The 16,653-nt window shown below is 36.5% G+C and overlaps 1 protein-coding gene and 1 long non-coding RNA gene across 3 annotated transcripts; one reads left to right on the forward strand and one right to left on the reverse strand.

Moving 5' to 3' along the window:
• Positions 1-472: 472 nt before the first annotated feature.
• Positions 473-7,682, reverse strand: LOC136243247 (uncharacterized). The gene is made up of 6 exons (XR_010694811.1): positions 3,772-7,682; positions 1,412-1,468; positions 1,290-1,347; positions 809-1,221; positions 652-760; positions 473-599 (listed from the first exon to the last, which is right to left on the reverse strand). It is a non-coding gene; the product is annotated as an uncharacterized lncRNA (long non-coding RNA).
• On the forward strand, positions 3,890-7,697 carry LOC136243246 (uncharacterized). Of its 2 annotated transcripts, XM_066034764.1 has the most exons (6): positions 3,890-4,023; positions 4,081-4,143; positions 4,193-4,273; positions 4,325-4,393; positions 4,443-4,852; positions 4,904-7,697. In XM_066034764.1, exons 1-6 carry the CDS (start codon positions 3,962-3,964, stop codon positions 7,366-7,368), a joined length of 3,150 nt encoding a protein of 1,049 aa, XP_065890836.1. In that variant the 5' UTR covers positions 3,890-3,961; the 3' UTR covers positions 7,369-7,697. The 2 variants fall into 2 exon arrangements, with proteins under 2 accessions (XP_065890836.1, XP_065890835.1); XM_066034763.1 differs by having other exon boundaries at positions 4,193-4,393.
• Positions 7,698-16,653: the final 8,956 nt, after the last annotated feature.

Genomic DNA, 16,653 nt, shown 5'->3' on the forward strand with positions numbered 1-16,653 from the left:
CTTTCTGTGATAGCTATTTTAATAAGCAAAAATTCATACTATTACACAAATATTCTACCTATTATGCTAGCATTATGCTCAATGCTTTCAGGCACCTATTATGCTCATAATTATGCCAGCATAATCGGCGGGTCCCTACTTACATCACTTGATGAACACAAGGCCAGTGGACCAGACCGTATATCACCTTACATCTTAAAGCACTGTGCAGATGAAATAACACCGATACTGCATATAATTTTTACTCAATCTATATCTACAAGTCTCTTATCAAATGACTGGCTAAAAGCTAATATATGTCCTGTACATAAAAAGGGTAGTCGTAGTAATGTTGCTAATTATCGTTCTATTTCATTAACCTCCATTTGTGCTAAAGTCATGGAGCATATCATATATCACTCTATCATGAGCCACCTAAATCAGAACAACATAATCAGCATGGATTCAGAGCAAACCATTCATGTGTAACTCAACTCATCACATACTGAAGATATATCCTTTGCTTTAGATCACCAAAAACAAATAAACATCATCCTATTAGATTTTTCCAAAGCATTTGACACAGTGCCACACCAGCGACTTCTGACTAAATTAAGATTCTATGGAATTAATGGTAATAGTTATAATTGGATCCAAACTTGGCTTACTCACTGCTCCCAGTGTGTTGTGTTAGATAGTGAATCCTCGAGTCCAGTACCAGTGCTTTCTGGAGTACCAGTGCTCGGACCATTAATGTTTCTGCTATACATTAATGACATTACTAAAGATATCAACTCACCACTCCGCTTGTTTGCTGATGATTGCTTACTTTACAGAGTTATTAACAGTGCAGAAGACGCCAACATGCTTCAAGAAGACCTGAATAGGTTATCAGAATGGGCAAACACCTGGCAACTTAGATTCAATGTTAGTAAATGTACTGTCATACGTTGTACAAGATCCTTGACACCATTCAATCACGTCTATACCCTCAATAATCACATCTTAAATCTATCTGATCAACATACTTACTTAGGAGTAATCCTTAATACATCACTATCTTGGTCACCACACATTTCTAGTATTGTTACTAAAGCATCCAAAACACTTAATTTTCTGAAACGCAATTTAAACAAATGCTCAAAACAAGTTAAAGAATCTGCTTATCTAACAATGGTCAGGCCACAACTAGAATATGCATCTGACGTCTGGGACCCTCACCAAACTGGAGATATTGCAGAGCTAGAAAAAGTACAATGAAGAGCAGCACGTTGGGTAATGAATGGTTATGGTAGACTTAGTTCTGTCACCTCAATGTTAAATCAGCTATCATGGCCAACTCTCCAGACTCGCTGCAAAGTATCTCGACTACAAACATTACACAAAGTTTTTTACCAACAGATATCACTTACAATTCCTCCATACTACCTACCAACATTACGATCCACGAGACAGTACCATCCACTGCACTGCATCTTACCACATGTATCTACCACAGCACACCAAAATAGTTATTTTTCAAAAACAATTAATGATTGGAACTCTTTACCAGTAGATCTTATTGAAGTTGCAGATGCTGACATTTTTAGAACCGGACTACAATCATTATTGTAATTGTGTTGCATGTATTTGGGCAAATCTGAGTACACCAGCAGGGCTGACTGCTCAGTAATAATAATAATAATAAATAATAATAATAGTTAATTCCAGATGAGTTAGCTAGCTGCATGGCACCTGGTTTTTAGAAGTAGCACAACATCAACTTGTTTATGGACACATTTATTAGACATGACAACTCTTGCACACCATATTGTATGTAGTACCACGTGTAGCCTAAATATTTCAAGGGAGAACATTTGCTGATTTTGTGGTTTTGGGGTTACCATAAAAATTTATTCCTTGAAAATTTCCATATAGTCTAATACATTTTGTGAGTGTTTGCAAATCCACAAAAAAATTAAATTAGGCATTGCTCAATCTTAAATAGTTTACCCCTCGATATATTTAGACTATACACAGTAGATGTTCCAATACTCAACGACAAGTTTTAATAAGTATATAATTTAAGTATTGCAAGTACTTTATTAAGGCCGCTAGTCCAGAGCTAGTGGATCTTCAATACTGTACCCCCAATACCATTGATTGTAATTATTGTATACCTGTATCATATAGATGATATGCAGTACTGTAAAGTCATAATCAAATCAAGTCAAATCAAGATTTCAGTAAAAAACAGCTTCCAAGTTTCATCTCAGATTTCATGCCAGTATATTATGAACCCCCATTATGTACTGTAGCTCCACCCTGCAACAGTGCAACTGCTGCACAATTAGCTATAGGTGATGAAATGCGAGTAACAGCATAATGAATAAATAAAAGTTAGGTTGGCTATGTGTTATGTTTTAGTGGCTTTACTTTAATAAATCAAACTGTTAACTAACCATTACACTGTAAAAAATAAGTAGCTAGTAAAATTTGTGGCAAAGAGTGGAATATCACTGCAAATTTAAGTGACCATCACTAAAACTTTCCAGTGACGTTCACTATTTGCCTCTGACCAGGCATGCAAAAATAGGGCATGTGGGTACAAACTATACTCTATCACATAACAAGTCAGTTGACATATCTCAGTACTAGGATAGAATATTTACATTCCATCACTTGTATTATACAGCCAACTAAAATGTTTAATAAGTGCTGAAAATTACATGGCCATAATTAGATAACAACATAAAAAATTATGAGTCATGAAAGTTTGAAAAAGTCAGCAAATTTTATGTGCTCACATGCCCTATTTTCGCAGGCCCCGGTCACATTTCATCACTTATTGTTTTATAATGTAGTTAGTCATAAATCTATATACAGTAAGATCATACCATAGATATTGTATACTATACGTATGTAGTGTACATATAATATCTATGATCATAATTATTCATACAGTCATGTGTAGGACACATGCGAATTACTTCTGTACCAAAGTCATGCTACTACAACAAGTACATGATAACATACAGTAATTGTACTGCTATAATTCATTGTACCTGACTATAGTTCATTGGACCATTGAATTTTCTGTAATAACATTAACTACCATGTGACATGCTAAATTAACATTAGCTGCTTGACAAGCTGTCTAAGGTAACTAAAAGTTAATTGTGTGTCTCTATTTGCAGTAGCTTTCAGCCTTAGATTTGAACATAATTATGGAAAGGATTCTAAGGGATTCGCGTTAACCTTATATTCACTTATTATCAAGTCTATCATGCATGCACATTATGTACAACATCGTAAAACTATGCATACACTACAACTACTTGTACAGTATATGTGATCCTAATAGTACATACAGTACAGAAAGGGGTGTGTGTGTACATGCGTGCACGCGTGTGTGTGTGCGTGTTTGTGTGTGCGTGTGTGTGCGTGTTTGTGTGTGCGTGTGTGTGCGTGTGTGTGTGTGCGTGCGTGTGTGTGTGTGTGTACATGTGTGTGTGTGTGTGTGGGGCGTCTGTATTTAGCGGATCACGGATCAACGGATCACGGATCGGCGGATCACGTGATATGCATGCTCAACTCGATTTTGAGCACTGGGAAATATTTATACCCTAGTGTAACATACAGCATACTGTAGAATTTATATTTTATCCACAGGTAGGAAGCCTGAAGAGATTTCAATCGATACTATATAACCATAGATCCTTTACACAGATATAACTATAATAGTTAGAGCGCGCACGTATTAAAAATTTAACACACGTACAGAGTAAGATTATTAAGATTATTTTAATTCACCTTAAAACTGAATCACTGATGTATTCTTTAGACTAGTTCTGTATTGCAAAAACGAACGACAATAGATACACGCCAACATATTAGAAGCCTATTCACACGTGAGTGTGCTAGAAGCCTAATCACACGTGAGTACGCTATATTTAGAAGTACCACATGGCCCGTGTCAGTGCGCTATACTTAGAAGTACCACATGGCGAGTGATAATGAAAATATTCGTACTACAGCTGTTGATGTGGATTTGACATTATCAACGTGAGTTAATAAACTGCGTATTTCCATTATATCCTTGGATTTTTCATTTCGTTATAGCGATGAGTCAAGCGATGATGATCATCAACCGAAGCGGCCTAAAGTCTTGAAAAACACACTAAGGTACCGAGTTTGTTTCATTTCTTGGAATTGATGGATTAAAATTTTATAGTGATGATTTTAGTGCCTCAGACAGCGATGATGTCCAGGAAGAGCAGAAGCGGCCCAAGGTCTTACAAAGACACATATTAAGGTTCCTGGCTTGTTTGATAATATTTCATGACTTGAAATTGAATTTTCATAGTGATGAATCTAGCAATAGTGATGACGGCCTGGAAGAACAGAAGGATTGTGATGAAGTTAATAGTGTTGGGTAAGCATTGCTATACAACAATGGTGTTTATATGTGTGCATCGTTACAGGAAGAAGAAAGGACGTTTTTATCAGGAAAATAAATCACTTCCGGTGTTTGAATGGAATGCACACACCTACAATGTGCATAAAATTGTTGATGCACTTCTGAATAATACAGCTTCTCTTGACACTGTTTGCTATTGCACTCCTACTGGTATTGAACACAATTGTACATTCCTGGTAAATCAAGCAAAATTGAAGCGTGCAGCCGATTTGAGAGCAGATGACAGTGGCTCATGGAAGAATAATGGAGTACGGTGTGTGATAGTTGCTGTTAGAGAGGGAAATATCAGTATTCTAGTTCGAGGCAAAGACGTCAAATCAGCCACTATGGTCCAGGGGCAATATCAACTTACTCGTACATATTTCATACATCATGCTTGTCCTGATTTCAGAAAAATCATATTTACGCTTTGTGGTAAGCCTTTTAAGCTGTCAATTTTTAATGTGAAATTTTAAATTTCTTTAGATCACAATGGGAAAACAATCAATTTGGCTATGGTGCAGTACTATTTTACTGGAAATGAACACCCTATATACAAGCCACCCCATGGCAATTCAAAGAGCAGTACACCATATAAGCGCACGCAACCTAGTACCATGGAACGAATGAAGGAATTGTCAGGTAAATTGGGTCCTGTGGCTACTGTTGAAGCAATTGATAAGGAAACTGGTGATATTGTTGGCCAGAAGTCCAGTGGTTCTCGTCTCAGAAACACTCAACAAGTTTGTAACATCAGAAGACAATTAAAAATGAAACAGGGGGGTGATTGTCAATTAGCAGAAGCCATGGAATTGTGCAAGACTGGTATGAGTGGGAGTGGTCAAGATTTTGTAAGATCTGTTCAAGCTGCACCGGAACCCATGTGTATACTAGCTACTGATCAACAATTAGATGAGATGATGAGAAATTGTACTGATCCGACAGCATTTGTACCAATGGGAGTCGATCCCACATTCAAATTGGGAAAGTTTTTTGTTACCCCAATTGTTTTCCTATTACGGATGCTAGTAGCTAAAAGAACAGGAAAATCTCCCATTTATATGGGAGCAATGCTAGTCCACCAAAGCCTAAAATTTAGTAGTTTCCACTACTTTGTCTCCCAAATTATTGGGTTACGTCCTTCATTGAAGAATGTCAAAGCCATTGGCACTGATGGAGAAGGACCACTTTATGAGGCCTTTTGTGGAAGCTTTCCTAATGCCATTCACCTTCGCTGTTTCACACATTTCCAGCGTAATATTGAAGATAAACTAAAGCAATTTCAGTTTCCTTCACATGTCATAAAAGAAATAATCCATGATATCATGGGAGTTCAAATAGGCTCAGATAAATATCAAGGGCTAGTTGATGCTGATAATGAGGCAGATTTCCGAGAGAAGCTTTCCTTGTTGAAACAAAGATGGGATACATTTGAAAGTTCACACCGCTGTGTTCCACGTGGTAAATTATTTCAACCAGAGTTTTACAGTTGGTTTCAATCAGAGAAGGCCGATGTTGTTGTTAAATGTATGCTGCCGGATATTCGTAAAAAGGCTGGTTTGGGTAGAGAACCTGACCATTTTTACACAAACATGTCTGAATCCCTGAATAATGTCCTAAAATGTCGCACTGAATATAAAGAGCAGGAATTTCGATCTTTTGTTGAGAAGATGTACGATTTTGTTCAATCTCAGGAAAGTCTTTTGCGAAAAGCAGTAATCAGAACTGATCGATGGCGCTTTCGAGAAGAATACAAGTATTTAGAAATAGATTCAGACAAGTGGTTTGGAATGAGTGAGAAAGCCCAGAAGATACATCTGAAGAAGGTTTACTCTGAGCCCTTAGGAATGAAAGTACATGAGGAGTTGCCAGAAGAGTTGACAGTAGAAGAGCAACCAGAAGAAAATCCACTTTCTGTGGACTACAAATCGCTTATTGACACTGCACGGATTCCTACTGGCAGTTTAAAGGACATTTGGCTAAAAGCAAAGAGACTTGTTGCTGTTCCTGGGTTGGTAGTGCCTGTTCCTGGTCAACCCACCTCTTCTCACAGGATGGTTGCAAGTGAACACAATGAACCGCATCATGTTGTATCCAAGCCTTCTAATCAGTTCACATGTAGTGGAATCTGTCCTCGTTTTTCCACATATAAGATTTGCCAACACATTGTGGCAGCTGCTGAAACAGCTTGCAAATTGGTCAAATTTTGTGAATGGTGGAAAAAGCAGTCGAACTCACCAGATATTGAATCACTGGCCATGTTGGGGTTGCCCAAGGGAGTGGCTGGGCAGAAAGGTAGTGTTCCTAAGCGTAGTCGAAGAGGGAGAACAAGGAGTAGCACAGTTACAGCACCCGTTAGCACTCATGATCGTACAACCTGTGTTACAAACATTCAGACAACAGTGGCAAATGATATGTACATGGGTTCTACTATGAATTTTGGTTTTAGTTCTTATCCATCAGCTTCTGTGTACCCAACTCATCACTACTTTCCTCAGTACTCTCCACATGGTTCTCAGTACTCTCCACATGGTTCTCAGTACCCTCCACATGGTTCTCATGATCAGTACGGTTCTCAGTACTCTCCACATGGCTCTCAGTACAGTTCTCAGTACTCTCCACATGGTTCACAACCCTACCTGTTAAAGTTTTTAACGAAACAAATCCGTATTTGTGCAGGTTGCAGGTTGAGCTATTGCCATGATCCAGATATACCACCCCCTCCCTACAATATCTGCATTGCACATGAAGAAACAAGACAAATTACAAATCCACATACAAATATCCCATTTTCCAAAAAAACAACAGTGCATTATCATGCCAACCCTGAGTGTATATGGATAAAAGATCCTTCGTTTTTCCCCCAATCATTGCAGATTCCACCAGATGTGGATGCGAAACTTCAACCAGAACATCGAGATTTTCTGCATCACTACTTTCAAGTTAACTGATGTTTGACTAGTTATATTTGTCCGGCAAGATTACTTTACAGACAAGTATAGTTATTTGATCAACCTTTTTCAACTTGTTATTATTTAATGACTGTTGAATTAAAATGTAGAATCTAACTACCTCTATTATTTTGTAATTATTGTTAGCTCGGACAAGTAACTCAGAGAACTGTATGTTTCTGACTCCCTGTATTCGACTCTAGTAGGATTAGCGTGTTCTAAATATAGCACACTCACGTGTGAATAGGCTTCTAATATGTTGGCGTGTATCTATTGTCGTTCATTTTTGCAATACAGAACTAGTCTAAAGAATACATCAGTGATTCAGTTTTAAGGTGAATTAAAATAATCTTACTCTGTACGTGTGTTAAATTTTTAATACGCGCGCGCTCTAACTATTATAGTTATATCTGTATCGATTGAAATCTCTTCAGGCTTCCTACCTGTGGATAAAATATAAATTCTACAGTATGCTGTATATTACACTAGGGTATAAATATTTCCCAGTGCTCAAAATCGAGTTGAGCATGCATATCACGTGATCCGCCGATCCGTGATCCGTTGATCCGTGATCCGCTAAATACAGACGCCCGTGTGTGTGTGTGTGTGAGTGAGTGTATGATTGTGGAAAACAAATGCCAACTGTCCATGTCTCACACAACAGTTGAAAAGGACTTTGGTTGCCCACACCAGACATGACACAACCTTAAAAATCCTACACCAGTAGGATTTGCATACTCTGGCTCACAGTACCTAAGTTGTGGACAGGTGTCCCAGTGCTGGCTCATTGGGTAGGCATTGCTTTGCTTTGGGTGTGATTGTACAATTGTGTGTGGTGTGTTTCATAGGGCTACCTTGGACTTATGGCTATTCAATGTATGTCACTTTGTGTCTGCACTTATACAGTGCCATCTTTAATGAAAAAGGCCACTTGAAAAGCCAAATTCCATAGTGAGAATTTATACAGTAGCTAAGGCCACAGTTCAGGAAAGGCAATGCAGGAAGGTGGCTTGTTATTCTTACATGCACGTGACTGCTTTATTAGAGTAAGCTAAATACTCTATTAGAGTATTTAGATTTGTTATGTGTATATATACTTATTTTAACTGTAGAGGAATTTGGTAATGTCTACTGATTATGTAATAATATAGTACTAGATATCTAAACCAAAACAGCCAAGCTGTAAAAAAAGTGCAGCACCAAAAAAGACCAAGGGCAAAATAATAAAAGTGGCAGCCAAGAAATAGCTTTAATGATAGGTTAATTATTTTAATAATAACAATTCAGGTGTTGCCTCCACCTAGGTATTATGTAGCTGAACTCTCTACAGGGTGACTTGTTCTAGCTGAACTGCAAGGTGACTTGTTTGTAGCTGATCATGAATTCTCTACTGGGTGAGTTGTTTGTAGCTGAACTTTTGTCTTATTTGTAGCTTAACTGTCTACAGGGTGAATTTTTTTGTAGCTAAACTCTGTACAGGGTGACTTGTTGTAGCTGAACTCTCTACAGGAAGATTAGTAATGGAGCTAAACTCTCTATGGGGTGAATTGTTTGCAGCTGAACTCTTTACAGGATGGCTTGTTGTACATAGCTCATTTCTCTACAGGGAGACTTCTAATGTAATTGAATGCTCTATATAGGGTGACTTGCTTGTAATTAAATTCTCCTTCTACAGGGTGATTTGTTGCAGCTGAATTCTCCACAGGCTGAATTGTACTCTGTACGCAGTGATTTGGTTTGTAGCTGAACTCTCTACATGCTATGGTGACTAGATTGTAGATGAACACTCTACAGAGTGACTGAACTCTATACAGGGATTCTTATAGCATATAAATTCTTGACAAAGTGACTTGTGACAGTTGAACTCTTTTTTCTTACTGACTGCTCTATTAGGGTGACTGCACTATTATTTTTAAATCTTTATAACTATATATAGTGTGTTTTTATACTCAACTTTTAGGTCTCGCACAGTAATAAAGTATAATAATCTTTATCTTGTACTTAATTTCTACATGGAGTTGGTTTTCATGTTATAACTCAATGGTTTTAGCTCAATTTCTTTCAAAACACAAAGTGTTTTTGAGGTTCAATAGTGGCCTATCCACATTCTGATTTCAGCTTCTTCCCATAAGCAGTTTACTTTGCAGGTGTGACAACATATTGATAGTAATTTTTGTGAATAATTGATAATGCAAACCTATTATTATCTAATTCATCCAAATTGGAAGGGGTGGCAACAAAAGGCTAGGCCTGCACTAGGGTGCTCCCCCAAAATATTACACACATATGTACATATAAGTTACTACATATACAAAATCACACAGAACACGTACAAAAACACAACACATGCACACACACAAACAAACACACAACATACACACACAGAGACACACAGAAGACAAAGTAACAGCAAGATAACTTACCAAAAATTCCAAAAAACAAACAAACAATGAACTGAAATAATGCCAAGCTTGGTACCAAGTTGCACCAATCCCCTTCTCTGTACCAAATTGAATACCAGTTCACGTTTCATTATGGAAGTGTGCAAAAAGACAAAAGAAAATAAGATAGAAAACTGAAACAAAGAAAGTAAACTTTTTATTATTCCAGTTGGGCACTGGAGGGTTTGTACTTTGTAGAGCCTGAAAGCAGAGCCTGTGCGATGTGCTTACCACTACAGCCCAGGGAAATCATCGAGTTTAGTATCCTAAAGTAAAGCGGGACAAGTACTGAAAAAAATCCCTTTAAACAATTTGATAATCATTTAACCAGCATGACTTTGATCTGGAGGCCACCTGGATACCGGCCAAGTAGATTCCGGTTATACAACCTGCAAAGTAGCCAAGTGCCACTCCAAGAAAAAAATAGGGTTTGACCATGTGAGACTATAGATGTTTAGTGAGTAGTTTCAAAGTTCCAAGAAACTCTAAAGTCTCTTGGTACTTAGAAAGTTTTCCTCTTCCTTAACTGTATGATGATTATATAGATGTTTATCAGCGGGGATGGATACATTGATCAATGTAACAACAGAAGCAACCTCAGTGATTAACTTTTCGTTTAATCTCATAGTAGTTGGCAAAAGCCATTCTTCTCTACCATCAGAGCACACATGTATGCAACAATAAGCAGAATACAAAACACAACCACTAGACAACCATGTTACACATACAATAATATAAAATAACTATATTACACAAACATATTTCCTTAACAGATAATGTAAATTCATCATAATGACAAGTAACATGCGTGGCATCAGTGAGAGAATTCCTCCAAGAAGTGGCAGATGAATGGAAAATGTTTTTGGTACAGGAGAGATGACTAGTTTGCAGGTTAGCAAAGCTGTCCAGTCCTTGCAACATGTATGATATCTATGTTGTGGTCCAATAAAATTGGTGGATTAAGAACCAAGCACAACTTACTGATAGAATCTTGTCAATAACCATGATATATGGGTCACCTTGTTGATATTACGTGATCCACAAAAACATTGAAATCCCAAATGAATGCTTGAAGCACGTACTTGCAAAAGGATTTAAACATGAAACAAGCTCAAGTGCTCCAAATGAGCAGTGTTTTAAAAATGTACAAAATAAAGTGCTTGGAAATTCTTTAATCAGTTTTATGGATTTCAAAAGAACTTATTTTTGTAGTTTAACTATACAATATATATAGTATGTTTTGCCCTGGTATTCATGGAAGCTCTGGTTATGCTATTATATACTGAATGTGTGTCCTCATAGTGGAACCAACCTTTACACCCATACAGGTATTTATTTGTGTGCATTAAATTTTGAATAGGTTATCAAAAATATTTTATGCAGCATGATACACACGCATGCATACCTGAAGAGTATAAATGGTCCATAGTGTTTTTTTTCAGGACCTTCAGCATGCTGAAACTTTTTAATACGCTTTTTAATACTCAATCTATGTAAAGACAATATGGTTATCTGCATGTATGTTGTAGCTCTGTGCTTAAAAATAGAGCTTAAGCCTACAACAGACATACATACAAGTGAACAAAAGCATCTATACAAGCAATATACAACTGCTCACACGATTGGGATTCTTACAGTTATGTGCCATCCTATATCAGGCACAAACCTACCCACACATATTATCATTTGCCTTATATGATTGGTTTGGAGTTTCACATATGCACTAATAAAGAGTTCTAAGCAGTGTTCATAATGTGTTCTAATCATTGAAAGCTAGGGATTACATTTCAAATAAGTTGCAGAGAAATCTTAAGACTGTGCTAACGTTACCAAGTTACCTAGCCATGCCAGTGGCTATTTAAAGCCTTTTGGCATGTCTACGTTTTCATGTCTAGTATGTATATGGCATCTGTATACTTTATGTATAAAAGTATAAGTACTGTAAAACAAGGATGTAATAACACATTTTATAAACAAGAGAGCCTGCATGCATGTTAACTTTTATCCAATGCAGTAATGAGTACATATTTGATTGCAACCTCCGTTTCTTGTTAATGCATTCCTGAGCACTGATAGCAGTGCTACATGGCATTTGTATACCCTCTCTTCTCTTTGAAGTGAGGTGTGAAAGTGGTATAAATTATTTAAGTATGCATTTCACTGTTATACATAGCTATTAGGTTTTCATTTATTTCTTTCAGAGTATAGATAATTTCCAATACACTTTTTTCCATGCTTTACTTACATGATCGTGTAAAGAGATTATTTTGTCTGTTAAGAATGCAGAGTTGAAGTTAATGCTACACTTGACTAAACTTGTATCCCAGCAACATTCCCTATGCCACAATGGATCGTGAATGTGTATATTTTTCTCTCACCTTGTTGTTTGTGTATTTTTCATGACTTAAATTGGTTAGCAACATTCCTGATTTATACAATATTAAATAGTGTAGTCATACATTACATGTGAGAGTAACATGATCATGACTGTCCAAAATAGGACTAATATACAAACTATTTTGTAGTGTCGTACTTAAAAATGACTAGACTTACTTACATTCATGGTTTCAAAGCTGTTTTCATGTGCTGACAGACTTGTTAACTGTTTGTCTAACTTATTTGCCATGTTACTAGCTGAATTACTGACTGATATCACCATATGCAGTAAAAATTACTAAAGCTTCCCCTATGACACATAGTAAGCTTTCACTTGGGGTGGGGACATGTTTTAAAGCTTCTAATGTAGTATTTAATTAATTAATTTTATTACTGTGTATAAACTCTGTACATCCATGCAGAGTATGACACACAGATATACAGTGACAGCTAAATTTGTAATCTACGTATAATAAATAATAATGCAATAAATCTTTAAAACCGTTCAAAGATGGCTCGTTGATCTAAAATGTTGGGAGTGACCCGGCTTGATGTCAACAATTAATGATTAGGATTGAACAACAATGTGATTATTAAAAACATAATTAGTTTGAAGTAATGTGATTAAAGAGAAGACCAATTAAGTAAGTTAAGCATAGCAGCAACACTGAATGCTTCTCCAAGAGTAGTTGTTCATTGCATATTGTGCTGTAGTACATTGTACCTTTTCTATAGTAGATAGTAAGTGAGGTGCCCATATTGGAGATGCATATTAAATGATATGTCTAACAAAGGTTTTTTTTGAAGACCATGCCTCAGAAAGCATCACGTTACTGCAAATATGATTTGGTTGTCTATATCAAAGAATAGGAAGTAAAGTACACTGCCAGATGTGTGCATAAACAACATAAAATATTTCTAGTGCATCCAAGAGAGTTTGTATAGCTAAATGCTGGATAAATTTCAAAGGAGCTATTTGTTGGAAACAACCCAGGCTATTAAGTGTTTTGTCTCCTTGGCAGTGTAAAATGTGTGTGCGTGTGCGTGTGCATGTGTGTGTGACTCATATCCTAGGTGCTGTCTATGTGTTTAACAGGGGAAGTGGAACCAGTTGCCTACTGAATGTATGGTGATTTTCATGTTCCCAGAACGTGGACCTTATGGCAGGTATCATATCTCTTGAGATTCTCTAATAGAATATTTAGTATATTCTAATTTATTTTCCAAAAATATACAGCCTCAGATAGAGCAATCAGTCAGTAATTATTCAGTTAGAGAAATTCTTAAGCAGTGATGCAATTGTTTGCACAACTGTTAACTCTTCAACATTAGGATTATTTCTAAACTACTTACGACTAACTACACATGCATTCAGTGTTACTACTTATGTATCTTGTAGATGCTTCAATTCTGTCCTTGCATATAACTAATCTTCAACGTCAGCACAATTTATAAACTACTGTATGTAAGTAGTGTAAAGCTCAGCTATAGAATAGTTTTTCTGAGTCCACTCCATGCTGACCATCCTCTTTAAAATTATTTTTGTTCAATATTGTATAGCGTAAGTGTCTTTCATATTATAATATAGTACAGTGGATTTGTGACTATTGTTGCCAAAATTGTGCTTTTGATGATAAAAGCATGGAATTTTGCACAGAATTAGGACAGGTTCTTAGAGAGTTTGGTGTTATATGGAGATCTCAGATTTGATCGTTGGTGACCTTTAGGCACTTTTTATTTTTGTGCTAAAAATTAATCCCTTTTATCTTTATTTCCCTCAATAATAATTCAAATTGTTATAAAATCAAGGGTCTCATTGTAAAAAACCGTTTGGTTTTTGTTTCAAGTCAATATATAGTATGCTCATTGGAAATTTATATTCACAAAATTACCCGTATATCTGTGGTTAAATGACTGAACTTATGTATGAATCACATTGCATTAGGCTTCAAAACAGATACTAATATCTAGATAGTAGTGCTTTAACAATTGGCAACATCACTATCGGCAATGCAAGTTAAGGCTTCTGCATGTCTTTAGAAATGGCACTGTACAGCACTATAAACAACAATTTATATTAAAAGTTTGTTCGCTGCAAATTAAGAAATATAACTTGTGCTGATATTGAATTGTAATTCCTGCAATACTATAAAATTAATAGAGTCTCATTATTGGCAATGTACAGTGCAGGATTACAAATCAGAGTTCAGGATATATAAGCACAAGACCTTGTTGGTGTGTTGAAAACCAAAAATATGTTGCACTGTTAACATGATGCTTTCAAGTGATCTAAAGGAAGATTAATCAACACAGCATAGTAAATTTTTGTATTTCATTTTGGCATTATAAACTATGCTTAAATTTCCAAGGCAACAGTCACAATTATATGGCAATACTTTTGGAACAATGTATGCTTACCAAAGCCATATTGGCAAGAGAGTATATGGTACAGCATTGAAAACAAGGCTCTTAGCATGTTTCACTCAAAATGTGTGGGCGAACAAATTTTGTGAACACAAAAACAACCATAGCTAACTTTACAGTGAAACATGCTATTGACTTGAATCAAGAACTAGACTGTTTTTTAGCATGAAAACTTACATCTTATAACAGGTTTTAACAAATCGAGTTATCTCTGAGGGAATAAATTAAGACAAAAAGGAGTGATTTTCAGCTCAAAAATGGCCATATAGATTACCAAAGGTCAAATCTGAGATGCCTCCATACCCCAAAATTTAAAGTAACCTCTGATGTACATTTCACCAAGTTTCATGCTTTTATCAATGAAACTCACAAATCTGCTGTGAACTGCTCTCTGACCAAATTAGCTAGTTTAATTTCATGCAGTTTATAGAATGCCATCCTATTGAACTAAATACAACACTGCAGCAGGGGGGTCAGGGCGGATCCAGGGTGGGGGCAGGGGGGTCAGGGCGGATCCAGGGTGGGGGCAGGGGGGCCAGTGCCCCTCCCTTCAGAATTTTCTATAGTGTTGCTCATTGAACATAGCTAGGCACCTTAGACATAATTCAAAAACTATTTATGCAGTTTATGACTATGTGCAATATAATAAATGTGTCTGTAGCAAATTTTTACCCATATGGACATAGCACAAGGGGTACTAGGTGGGATAGAGCACCCTCTACGTTTAGAAATCGAGATACTCTAATAGAACAGTCATTTACTCTAATAAAACAGTCAGGAGTTACATAATTATAAAACACTGTTTGTTGTTTTTAACAACTAAAACACCTGTTCTAAATTGAGTTAATGACTTTATCCATACCCTAGTGACTATAGAAATTCTCTGGAGATGCAGCTGCACACCAAATTCCAGGATTAACTATATGCTTAATTTTTTTGTGATGCTTGTACAGGGGACCTTATGCTAATTCAGCCAAAATGAGCACCAAAATCATTCTCAAAAAGTCAGTTTTTCAAAATTTCTTTATAGACTTTATAGCTACTACAGCTCAGTAGCATCCATGCTTCCAGCATTGAATTTTCATAAGCATTTACAAATTTTAGTCAAAATTATCTCACAATGTTAAGTTTTAACTAATTCTGCATGGTTTTTAACTCAGTATCTTCCAGAAATTTGTCACCAAATTTAATCTCAGAACGTTAATTTTTCAAAATTTCCTTAGGGAGCAGCCTAGGCTTTACACTAATTCTGGTTTTTAACTCAGTAGCTTCCAGTGTTTGAACTATCAACAAATTTCAGTCAATATTGTCACCAAATTCAATCTCAGACATTAAATTTTCAAAATTTCCTGGGGGGCATGCCCCCAGACCCCCTAGAAAGCTCATGCTTCGCCGATTTCGCGGAGTGTGCTTCGCACACTGTGGAGTGACTTTTACCTGTGTGCCTCCCCCCCTTAGCAAAATCCTGGATCCGCCCCTGGGCCTGGCATTGAAGGCCACATCTGGATAACTGAAATAGGAATAGGTAACACATGCATTGATAGCTACATGCTCCGTCGGGACACTGTATCTAGCTAGATATTTCAGGCATTATCCAGCTGCAGTATCTGTGTTTAGTTCAATAGGATGGCATGTCATAAAACTGAATGAAAAAGAAAACTAGCAATTTCAGCCAGAGGGAAGTTCTCTTAGAGGCTCGCTTAGAGGTGCAAATGTATAGTAATTTAATTTAATTATATGTAATGTACAGGACTCGACAAGCGAGTGTAAACGTACATAAAGGTGTAGTGTGTGTGCAAATATTATTAACAGTTAAATAGATCTTTAAAGTTTTATAATGTTGTACAATTAATTATAGTATCTGGTAATTTATTCCACAGTTTAATTGCATCGGGGTAGAAGGAATGTTTAAACGAATTAACTCTGGTAAATGGTTGCTTAAATCTATTTGAATGTCCTCGGGTGGGTAAATTATTCTTGATAAGTGAGTTCCCTATATCAATTTCAACAAGATTATTAACAATTTTGTAGATCATTATCAGTC

Source organism: Dysidea avara, chromosome 13 (genome assembly GCF_963678975.1).
Source record: "Dysidea avara chromosome 13, odDysAvar1.4, whole genome shotgun sequence".
Classification (NCBI taxonomy): domain Eukaryota; kingdom Metazoa; phylum Porifera; class Demospongiae; order Dictyoceratida; family Dysideidae; genus Dysidea; species Dysidea avara.

Bases quoted from the DNA above. Each gene is read 5' to 3' on its own strand.
- LOC136243246 (XM_066034763.1), top strand. From the start codon at position 3,962: ATGGCGAGTGATAATGAAAATATTCGTACTACAGCTGTTGATGTGGAT. The intron at 4,144-4,192 runs GTACCGAGTTTG...AAAATTTTATAG, and splicing joins GTCTTGAAAAACACACTAAG to TGATGATTTTAGTGCCTCAG. The intron at 4,394-4,442 runs GTAAGCATTGCT...GCATCGTTACAG, and splicing joins GATGAAGTTAATAGTGTTGG to GAAGAAGAAAGGACGTTTTT.